Consider the following 11796-nt stretch of genomic DNA (forward strand, 5'->3'; position numbering starts at 1 on the left):
ACTAAACACATAGATATACTTATCTAATCAATTTTCTGCATCCAATTCCATGGACATTGCGAGCGTCGGCCCAAAGCAAAGCATCTTGGCCCGGCGTCCAAAAGATGCCTCCTTTCCCTGGCGAGACGACCCACAGAAGCGACGACCCTGGTGACTCCAAAGCAATGACGACGCTATCGCCGACACATTGATGAACCCCAACTGAAGTGCAGCAACTCCCTGGATCCTGGAATGGGACGGCGACGCGGGAATCCACTACGCACTGAAGAACTCCAGCTGAAATGCAGCAACTCCTTGGACCTTGGAATAAGACGGCGGCGCGGGAATCCACTTCGTTTTGGACCATTTGACGGCTGGCGACGAGACCCATGGGCGGGTTGGCAGCCTCCTGCAAATTAAAATATAAATTGACGGCGGCGCGGGATCTGTACACGAAAATAAAACACTGACGACTGGGTGAAACTACTGTAACAAAAATGAAAACTCAAACGCAAAATAACGGCCGCTGTGGTGGTAAAAAGTACCACACTTGTCAGCCGGCCAAAATTTACACCATGAATACTTACCAGAAACGCTGGCCCAACTTTTTCCTTTTAAATCTGCGCGCAGCCTGCGGCTCCAAATAACTGGGACAAACAACTCCCTTTCTCCACCGGCAATGACTCCTGAGGCTCGATGTTTCCGTCCTTCTGGCGGGGGCATCTGAAAATAGAAATAATATAAATGTTAAACTTAATTTAATTGACAAATGCAAAATTCCTAAACCTTTAAAATGTAAACAAACAAAAACCATATGTTAATGTTACCATCCACGCAATGTTTATAAGTAAGAAAATACCAAACCATGTATACTTACCACACTTGTCCAACCCTAACACTCATCCCCAACAATGTACAAATTCAAAATCGAAAATAATTGTACCTAGATATTGCACTCTGTGTAATCACAGGCAAATAAATGCGTGGATGCGGGGCAGAAATCATCATTCTGTCTCCCGTACTTTCACCAGAAACGTCAAAAAAAAGCAATCTCCCCTAAAGCCGTACTCGATGACAAAAGACGACCCGACTTGGCGTAGTGGACAAACCAACTCATTGACACTTAGAACACAAAAAACATGCAATGTTTGACGCAGTTTCCTTATTGGGATTCCCCCACGTTTTACAGACCCTAGGAGTGGTGCCACCGACCCGGCAAAAGGACGAAATAGAAACCTCTAAAACTGACTTTTTTCCCTCAGAAATGCAATATTGACGAAATCTCCGTTAAAGATTGTAATAATTTAATCAAAACATATAGCAGTGTAATATATAATAATATATATAAAAATGCACAAAGTTTCGATGCCGTCCCCATGTCAAGAAGCACCCTCGTTTTTATTGACCCTTGGTGCGGCGCTGCCGACCCGGCAAAAGGCCAAAATCGTGACCCCTAAATTCAACTTTTTTCCCGGTAGCAACTACAATATCCCTGAAAAGAATAACAAATTAATAAAAGCATAAAACGATGAAATCCACAACTCACCTACTAGACGCAACAGAAAACGAAGTTTTTGGCAACTAAAACACTAAAAACGCATAATTTTTTGATGCCATTTCCATGCTAGGATGCCCCCTCGTCCTTCTGAATCCTAAGCGCGGCGCTGCTGGCCTGGCAAAAGGCCAAAAGCATGACCCCTGAATTCGACTTTTTTCCCGGCAGCAACAGTACACTGAAAACATCCCTGAAAAAGAACAAAATTAATTAATAAAAGCGTAAACTATGCAAATTTCTACCTCCCGACTTACGCAACGGAAAACGATGTTTTTGGCACCTAAAAACATTAAAAACATATAATGTTTTGATGCCGTTTCCATATCGGAATGCCCCCTCGCCCTCCTGAATTCTGGGTGTGGCGCTGCCGGCCCGGCAAAAGGTCAAAATGGTGACCCTCAAATTCGACCTTTTTATAATAGTAGTGGTATAATGAAAATATCCCTGAAGAAGTACAAAATTAACTAACAACAACAGAACACTAAATGCATATACAAACCTACCGACATACACGAACCTCCCCAACGATGCTTCTTATAAATCCATGGCACCGCTTTCCTTTCCAAATCCCACCGGACAAATTTAAAATCCTGGACAAACTGGACCTGCAAAAGAAAAGACAAAAAACTAAAATCGGACAAAACAAAACTAAACACATAGATATACTTATCTAATCCAATTCTCTGCATCCAATTCCATTGACATTTACGAGCGTCGGCCCAAAGCAAAGCATCTTGGCCCGGCGTCCACAAGATGCCTCCTTTCCCTGGCGAGACGACCCACAGAAGAGACGACCCTGGTGACTCCAAAGCAATGACGACGCTCTCGCTGATACTTTGATGAACTCCAGCTGAAGCGCAGCAACTCCCTGGACCCTGGAATTAGACGGCGACGCGGGAATCCACTGCGATTTGAAGAACTCCAGCTGAAATGCAGCAACTCCCTGGACCTTGAATTAAGACGGCGGCGCGGGAATCCACTGCGATTTGAACCATTTGAAGGCTGGCGATGAGACCCATGGCGGGTTGGCAGCCTCCTGCAAACTAAAATCTAAATTGACGGCGGCGCGGGATCTCCACACGAAAATAAAACTCTGACGACTGGTGAAACTGCTAAACGCTGGCCCAACTCAAATTCAAAAGTTGCGCGCAGCCTGCGTGCTGCAAATAACTGGGACAGGCAGCTCCCATTCCCCACCGGCAAAGACTCCTGAGGCTCGGTGCTTCCGTCCTTCTGGCGGGGGTACCTGAAAATATAAATAAAAGTAAAATTAAACTCAAATAAATTGACTTATGCAAATTGCCTGAAATTCTAAAAAATGTAAACAAACCAAAAACCATATGTTAATGTTACCACCCACGCAATGTTTATAATTAAGAAAATACCAAATCATGTATATTTACCACACCTGTCCAACCCTTACACTCATCCCCAACATTGTACAAATTCAAAAACGAAAATAATTGTACCTAGAAATTGCACTCTGTGTAATCACAGGCAAATAAATGCGTGGATGCGGGGCAGAAATCATCATTCTGTCTTCCGTACTTTCACCAGAAACGTCAAAAAAAAAAAGCACAAACAGGGAAAAGACGACAGCCCCCCGACAACGAGCAGAGCTGCTTTGGCAAATCTAAAGCCAAAGATAGTCAAGGAGACAACGCCCTCACCACAAAATATCAACACTTTTCCAGAAAATAGCCAACCCGACGACCCAGTCATTAAACTGGCAAATAGAGTTGACAACCTGGAAAAGAAAATTGATATATTAATGGCCTTAATTATACAAGCAAGAAATCCGGACGAATAAACCTCTTGACGACGTATTCCTGCTGACCCCCACGATGAAGACGTAAAGGATGCCACCCACTAGGACCAGCATATACGAAACTGGAAGCTGATGGACAGGAGAAGGATCAACGCGCAGCAAAAACATGATGAATTTAAGTCGACTCATTGCAGCAGCGTATGCACAACGTCACTTATCTGAATTTTTTGCTGCAATTCCTTTGAAATGTCCCAAAACACCAGCTGCAATCTCTATGAAAGCCATACTTGACGACAAAAGACGACCCGACTGGGCGAAATGGACAAACTAACTTCTTGACACTCATAACACAAAAAACATACAATGTTTTGATGCAGTTTCCTTATTGGGTTTCCCCCTCGTTTTTACAGACCCTAGGCGTGGTGCTGCCGACCCGGCAAAAGGTCGAAATCGTAACCTCTATAATTGACTTTTTTCCTCCAGAAATGCAATATCGACAAAATCTCCGTTAAAGATTGAAATACTTTAATCAAAACATAAAACAGAGCAATATATAATAATATATATAAAAATCCACAATGTTTTGATGCCGTCCCTATTCCAGGAAGCCCCCTCGATTTTATTGACCCTTGGTGCGGCGCTGCCGACCCGGCAAAAGGTCAAAATCGTGACCCTTGAATTTCGACTTTTTCTGGTAGCAACGATAACACTGACAATATCCCTGAAAAAGAAAAACATATTAATAAAAGCATAAAACTACGCAACCTACTACTTCCCTGCTAGGCGCAACGAAAAACGAAGCTTTTGTCACCTAAAACATAAAAATCCTATAATGTTTGGATGCCGTCTCCATGTTGGGGTGCACCCTCGTCCTTCTTAACCCTAGGTGCGCCGCTGCTGACCCGGCAAAAGGTCAATTTCGCGACCCTTGAAATCGACTTTTTTCTGGCAGCAACGGCATACAAACAAAATCCCTGTAAAATCATAAAACAAATTAAAAAACAAATTTATAAAAACATAAAATCACGCAACTTACCATTTCCCGACTCGGCGAAATGAAAAACGACGATTTCGGCACCTAAAACATTAAAAACCTAAAATGTTTTGATGCCGTTTCCAAGTTGGGAAGCCCTCTCGTCCTTACGAATTCCAAGTGCGGCGCTGTTGACCCGACAAAAGGTCAAAATCTTGACCCTTAAATTCCACCTTTTCTTGGTAGCAACGACATACTGACAATATCCCTGAAAAAGAGCAAAATAAACTAACAACAACAGAAAACTAAATGCATTTACAAACTCACTGACAAATACGAACCTCCGACGATGCTCTTTATAAATCCAAGGCAATGCATTCCTTCCCAAATCCCACCGGACAAAAATGAAAAATCCTGGACGAATTGGACCTGCAAAAGAAAAGACAAAACAAAAATCAGACAAAACAAAACTAAACACATAGATATACTTATCTAATCCAATTTTCTGCATCCAATTCCATGGACACTTACGAGCGTCGGCCCTAAGCAAAGCATCTTGGCCCGGCGTCCACAAGATGCCTCCTTTCCCTGGCGAGACGACCCACAGAAGCGACGACCCTGGTGACTCCAAAGCAATGACGACGCTCTCGCCGACACACGATGAACTCCAACCGAAGTGAAGCAACTCCCTGGACCCTGGAATAAGACGGCGACGCGGGAATCCACTACGCACTGAAGAACTCCAGCTGAAATGCAGCAACTCCCTGGACCTTGGAATTAGACGGCGGCGCGGGAATCCACTGCGATTTGGACCATTTGAAGGCTGGCAATGAGACCCATGGGCGGGTTGGCAGCCTCTTGCAAATTAAAACCTAAATTGACGGCGGCGCGGGATCCGAACTGAAAATAAAACTCTGACGACTGGTGAAACTGCTGTAACTAAAATGAAAAATGAAAACTCAAACGCAAAACAACGGCCGCTGTGGTGGTAAATAGTACCACTTTTGACAGCCGGCTAAAATTCCACCATGAATACTTACCAGAAACGCTGGCCCAACTCAAATTCAAAAGTTGCGCGCAGCCTGCGACTGCAAATAACTGGGACAAGCAGCTCCCATTCCCCACCGGCAAAGATTCCTGAGGCTCGGTGCTTCCGTCCTTCTGGCGGGGGTACCTGAAAATATAAATAAAACCAATTTTAAACTCAAATAAATTGACTCATGCAAATTGCCTGAAACTCTTAAAAATGTAAACAAACAAAAATCATATGTTAATGTTACCATCCACGCAATGTTTATAATTAAGAAAATACCAAATCATGTATATCTACCACACCTGTCCAACCCTAACACTCATCCCCAACAATGTACAAATTCAAAATCGAAAATAATTGTACCTAGATATTGCACTCTGTGTAATCACAGGCAAATAAATGCGTGGATGCGGGGCAGAAATCATCATTCTGTCTCCCGTACTTTCACCAGAAACGTCAAAAAAAAAAAATAGCAAAGTTAATAAAAGATATTTTAAATTGCCTAAAATTGTTTATAACAATTACAATTTAAAATACAATCGAAAGTAAAAGCAAACGAAAAATAAACGGGACAGTTAAGTGAAAATCTCCGCAAGTGAAAAGACAAAAGCAAAGTCCAAATAGCAAAGTTAATAAAAGATATTTTTAAATTGCCTAAAATTGTTTATAACAATTACAATTTAAAATACAATCGAAAGTACAAAGCAAACGAAAAATAAACGGGACATTAAAGTGAAAATCTCCACAAGTGGAAAGACAAAAAATTCCCGGCGGGAAAATTTATACAGAAACAATTTGACAAACAATTTTCATAAACAATTAAAATAAACATTTTAAAAAAAAGCATATAAATTCGGTGATTTCGGTGAAATATTTTGAGACAAATCGACAAACCCAGCGAGCTGCAGATTTTAATAAAGAAGTGGAGCCATAAAGAAGAACCATAAAGAGGAGCTATAAAGAGAAACCATAAAGGAGAACCATAAAGAAGAACCCTAACGTCGCAAAGAAGGAAGAACGCAAAAAAGAGGCAAAGACGGACTAGCAAAGAAAAGGAATCGTACCAAAGGACCCGCCAAAACCAAAGTCAGGGTATTTATACCACAAAAAGTATCGTTCCTTTACATATAGTCAGCAGATATTATGGCCCAAATAATTCTCTCTGACGACTCTTCAAATGACGAGGCGCTCTCTCTTTTCTCGAGCCCAGAAAGACAAAATACCCCTTTCTACCTGGAAATCTCGCCCATGTCCCATAATTCTAACAACTCTCAGTTTAATATCAGTTTAATAAACATGAAAAAATCGTCTTCCAACTCTGCAATTAACAGTCTAAAAAACCCTTCCGAGGCTGCTATAAAAATTATAAATTCACTTACATATAAGGGGAAAGAGAATAGAGAAAACAAAAATGCCCAAAAAGACCCGCTCTTCCTTACTAATACTAATAAAGAAACAGCTGGCGCCAAAAGTAGCGTCTCAAATGGGCCAGTGGTTTCCCCTCTTTCTATCACACATACAAATAGGGGGAAAAAATTGACAACAGCTCACAACACCAACGCAGCTGAAACTACTAATACCAACACGGATGACAAAAAGAGCGGCGCTCTTAGAAATTTCCCTTTCCCCACACATGAAGACAACAGCATGGAGAGAAACCTCAGCACATCTACAAAAATTGGCTCTAAAAGCATTTCCCCTCACTCTCTCTCACCTACACACACAAGCAAGGTTATTAACATAAGCACAAACAGCCGCTCAAAAAGTCCCGCGCTTGCAAATGCTGACACACTACATAAACTAGCCAATATATATGACAATAGCAGGGACCACAACCAAGGTGAAACACAACATAAATTAATAACTCGCAATACTTTTTTCCAAAACTTATATCCTAAACCTGACATTTCCAAACTAAGCTTAAAAAAGAAACCCACCATTCTCGCGGAAACTACAAAAAATAAAAGAATCTCCCCCCAACTGAAAGGCGCTTCTTTGTGTTCCCCTGTTCAGACTAATTTAAATTTCAAAGTCACCACTACACACTCCATGGGTAACACATCTGCATCCAGAACCCTCAACCGGCCTGCAGCCAAGCGGGACCTTTTTAATTCACCCCCCAATAGCACGAACGCACTGCCTATGAGTTTTTCGGAAGTGGTGGCCGGAACCGGTCCAGGAATTGTGGCATCCTCTGATCCGGCACCAATTACGAAAACCCCGGGCAAGCGCACAAATACCAACATGGACAGGGATAGCTTTAGCTATAAAACGCCCAATAAAAAAGCATGTGTGCCCACCAATTTTGCGACCCCAAACCCTTTCCCCCCCCTAGCCACCCCCATCTTTAAAAGTAAGGCGGCCAAAAGTATTGTCGAGGAAATAAAAGCCCCCCGCCACCCAGTCGAGAGTGAAAAGGCCTCTGCACGCAGCGCACCGGCGCAAACTGAAATTGCCCCCCCTCCCCCCAAAAATCCGGCTACCGAACTGCCCCCGTGGCAAATAGTTCCACAGAGCCGCAGGGCCCCCCCTATTCATATAGAAAATGTTAGGGAAATCGTGCCACTTTTGGAAAAGCTAAATTACTCAGCAGGGGTAGACAGTTTTACAACAAAAACATCTATAGGAAACGGGGTAACTATCCAGGCGAAAGACTTGACTGCACATAGAACAATTAAAGACATACTAGCTAAAAGTGGTATCCCATTCTACTCAAACCAGAATAAATCTGAAAGGGGTTTCAGAGTTGTTATTCGTCACCTGCACCCCTCTACCCCTTGCTCGTGGATCAATAGCGAGCTGCAGAAGCTCGGCCACCAGACTAAGTTCACAAGGAACATGACAAACCCTGCAACTGGTGGCCCGATGCGGATGCATGAGGTAGAAATCGCCTCGGTCATGGACGGAAGCCACCTTCGGATCCTCTCCATTAAACAACTAGGCGGACAAAAAGTGGAAATAGAAAGGAAAAACAGGACAAGGGAACCGGTCCAGTGTTTCAGGTGCCAGGGCTTCAGGCATGCTAGGAACACATGCATGAAGCCCCCAAGGTGCATGAAGTGCGCTGGCCAGCATTGGTCTAGTGAGTGCACCAAACCCAGATCAACCCCCGCCACCTGCTCAAACTGCCAAGGAAACCACATCAGCGCATACAAGGGGTGCCCTGCCTATAAGGCAGAAAAGCAAAAACTAGCAGTAAACAGGATAGATTTTCATAAAATTAGGACAACGATGGACGCTAAAACGAACAATTACGAACGACAGCCCCCCCTCCCCTTCAACAAAACCCCCCGACTACCATATAGCACCAAAGCAGCCGAAACCCGAAAGGAAGCCGCCAGGAAGTTTGAAATGAATCCTTTCCGGCAAAATATTAAGGATGCCAGACCATATCATATACGACCTACAACACACGATGCCGCCATTCAAAAACGGCTGAATAAATGGCGCCGAAATGCGGACAAGGGACCCACAAAAAATAGGATAAACTCTAAGGACAATTCCAAGCCGCGACCCCCAAAGACCCCAAGAAACCCGGCACAAAGACACCTCGAGGCCTTCAACGACAAGCTACGCAAGGAAAGGAGTGATACCAAAGACCAAGCTCGAGATGGAATGACGACAAGCCCCAGGAGGGGTGACGACGGCAGCCCGCCAACAACAAGCAGAGCTGCCAGACTAAACTTCAGACCAAGAACGATAAAGGAAGCCACCGTCGAGCCTGAGGCCGGGCAAAAGCACTCGCAAAGAGGACCTCCTGATGACCTGAACCTTGCGCAACGCGTACTGGCAATGGAGAAGAAAATTGACGCACTAACGGAACTCCTATTCAAAAGCCTCGGAACCAACAAAAATCTGACCACAGTACATCCCATGTCCTTCTAAAAACCATAAACCATAAACCATACAAATCTACGCAAAATAAACTAGCACCATGACATCAAACACTAACAATACACACTCTATCAATACCCTCAAAATAGGGTATTGGAACTCCTGTGGAGTCTCCAACAAAAAAGACGAGCTGGAAGCCTTCATAAAAAAAGAGGGTATCCAGATCATGATGGTTACAGAAACTAAGCTAGAACGGAATTCCACGATACTCAACTTCAAAGGTTTCCACACCTACCTCGCACAAAACCCAACAGCACACAGGAAAGGCGGCACGGCCACCATTGTCAGCCAATCTGTCCGACACACCTGCCTAAATCCCATCGAGACAGAGTTCTTGCAAAGTGCACCCATAGCCCTAATCCCCTCAAACTGCATCCGCGCAAACATGACAATTGTTGCCCCAATCTATTGCCCGCCGGTGTATAAGTGGACTCCAGAAAACTTCCAAAAGCTCTTCAGCCACTTTGAAACGCTGCTGGATGGCAAGTCCAAATTTATCCTTGGCGGCGACTGGAACAGCAAGCACAGGTGTTGGGGAAACTACTCATCCTGCGAAAGGGGTAGATCTCTAATGCAGGCTATTATGCAAAATAAAGGCCTCGACGTAGTCGCCACCGGACAAGCCACCCATTTTCCTTTCGATAGGAGAAAACAACCGTCTGCCCTTGACTTTGCTATATGCAAGGGACTCCGCAAACGAATCTCAAGGACCTTCTCCTCCAATGACCTCAGTTCCGACCACCTCCCGATCCAAATAATCCTCGATCCCGACGAAGTACATTTCAAAAAGACAACTAATGCTATATTAAATAGGAACACAAACATGACTAAATTCAAGAAAATTTTAGAAGATAAAATGTTGCTAAATACAGAAATACGGACTGGACAGGACATTGACGATTGCATTGATATCTTTCTCAATAACATAAAATCTGCAGCCAGCGAAGCCACCCCCAAAAACCGCCATCAAAACAACCCAAGGGAAAATTACCGAAGGAAGGAATCAAACTCCAATCTGGATACTGCTACCTCTCGTCTTCTGGAAGAAAAAAAGGAGTTAAATAGGATCTTCAGATCAGCAGGAACGGAAGAGGCTAAAAGGTGGTTCAAGGCAGCGCAAAACAGACTGGCAAAGGAAATAAGAAAAATCAAAACAAGCCAAATCAACACTAAGCTACAACACATCGACCCAACAGACAGATATAGGATGCAGAAACTATGGAAATGGACCAATGACGTCAAGAAACAGCCGCAACCCATCTGGCCACTGAAGAAGGACGTCGACTGCACAAGCTCAAGGTCAGCTAGCCCCTGGACTAGGACGCTTGAGGAAAGAGCGGAAGCATTCGCCTCCCACCTAGAATCGCGCTTCAAGGCAAACCAAAGGAACAACACTGACGACCGGGAAAACATCAAAAAAGAACTGGACAAATACAAATCAATGAAGCTGCGGGACGAATCAGGCAGCAGCAGACCCCAACCTGTTACTCTAGCCGAACTGGACGTGCTGATCAAATCTCTAGAACCAAAGAAAGCCCCGGGCGCTGACAACATTAGCAACAAGGTCATTGGCAACCTCCCAAAAAAGGCCAAGATTTACCTCATCCTCATTTATAATAAAATGCTTAACACTGGCTACTTTCCAAAAAAGTGGAAGCATGCCTGTATTTCCATGATTTTAAAACCCGGAAAATCGCCTTCACTTCTTAACTCCTACCGACCCATTAGTCTGCTCTCTGGACTATCCAAGATTTTCGAGCGCATTATCCTAAACAGACTATTTAAAATCGAATCCTTCTCCAAAGCAATCCCAAATCACCAATTTGGTTTCAGAAAAGGACACGGGGCGGAACATCAACTAGCCAGAGTCACAAAATTCATCCTAGAAGCCTACGAGGAAAAGGAAGTATGCTCAGCCACTTTCCTAGACATAACGGAAGCATTTGACAGAGTATGGCACGACGGACTACTCCTTAAACTAACAAAACTCATCCCTAACCAATTGTTCATACTACTGGAATCATATCTGACAGACAGGACTTTCCAGGTCAGAGTCAACAACGAAACGTCCTCCAGAATTGGCACCATCAATGCGGGAGTGCCTCAAGGCAGTATTCTGGGACCAGTCCTGTACTCAATATACACATCGGACATGCCACCCCCTATCCTTAAAGGATACATTCGCAACATATCTCTACCTGACTACCAACCTAAGAATATCATCCTCGCAACCTACGCAGACGACACCATAATTATAAGCCGCTCAAACAACCCTCGGACCGCAATAAACATAAATCAAACGTACATAAATACATTTTGTAGATGGGCAAAGAAATGGGATATTGCAATAAATGGAAAGAAGACAGGCCACGTCTTATTTTCCCTTAAAGAAAAAACAGAAAACATTTACACCCCCCCTACCGTTGACGGGCAAAGGGCCACCAAACTCAGCAAACACGGCTATCTTGGAGTTACACTTGATCGTAAGCTGACTTTTGGGGCGCACCTCATCCTGCTAAAAGGGAAAATTATAGCCGCATATAAAAGACTGGAATGGCTTATAGGTAAAAATAGTCACCTACCTAAAAAGACAA

General features: G+C 43.7%; 2 protein-coding genes and 1 pseudogene across 22 annotated transcripts; 1 reads left to right on the plus strand and 2 right to left on the minus strand.

Annotated features, from left to right (window-relative positions):
* Nucleotides 1-62: 62 nt before the first annotated feature.
* LOC120321562 lies at nt 63-820 on the minus strand. The gene is made up of 3 exons (XM_039374436.2): nt 766-820; nt 567-702; nt 63-388 (listed from the first exon to the last, which is right to left on the minus strand). Exons 2-3 carry the CDS (start codon nt 700-702, stop codon nt 174-176), a joined length of 351 nt encoding a protein of 116 aa, XP_039230370.1. The 5' UTR covers nt 766-820; the 3' UTR covers nt 63-173.
* Nucleotides 821-1262: 442 nt separating this feature from the next.
* Nucleotides 1263-5785, minus strand: LOC120321563. 21 transcript variants are annotated; one of them, XR_005561238.2, is made up of 6 exons: nt 5316-5764; nt 4764-5175; nt 2034-2139; nt 1789-1978; nt 1526-1724; nt 1263-1471 (listed from the first exon to the last, which is right to left on the minus strand). XR_005561238.2 is itself a non-coding variant. In XM_043207065.1 (6 exons), the coding sequence occupies exons 2-6, from the start codon at nt 4828-4830 to the stop codon at nt 4185-4187; spliced, it is 363 nt and encodes a 120-aa protein (XP_043063000.1). In that variant the 5' UTR covers nt 4831-5175; nt 5316-5775; the 3' UTR covers nt 3807-4184. The 21 variants fall into 21 exon arrangements, 6 of the variants coding, with proteins under 6 accessions (XP_043063000.1, XP_043063001.1, XP_043063003.1 ...); XR_005561232.2 differs by having other exon boundaries at nt 2038-2139; nt 5316-5760; XR_006245204.1 differs by lacking the exons at nt 1263-1471; nt 1526-1724; nt 1789-1978; nt 2034-2139 and adding exons at nt 3807-4023; nt 4075-4276; nt 4339-4563; nt 4617-4704 and having other exon boundaries at nt 5316-5779.
* A 1572-nt stretch (nt 5786-7357) lies between these two features.
* On the plus strand, nt 7358-9193 carry LOC122319571 (annotated as a pseudogene).
* Nucleotides 9194-11796: the final 2603 nt, after the last annotated feature.

Source organism: Drosophila yakuba, chromosome 3L (assembly GCF_016746365.2).
Source record: "Drosophila yakuba strain Tai18E2 chromosome 3L, Prin_Dyak_Tai18E2_2.1, whole genome shotgun sequence".
In the NCBI taxonomy this organism is placed as follows: Eukaryota; Metazoa; Arthropoda; class Insecta; order Diptera; family Drosophilidae; genus Drosophila; species Drosophila yakuba.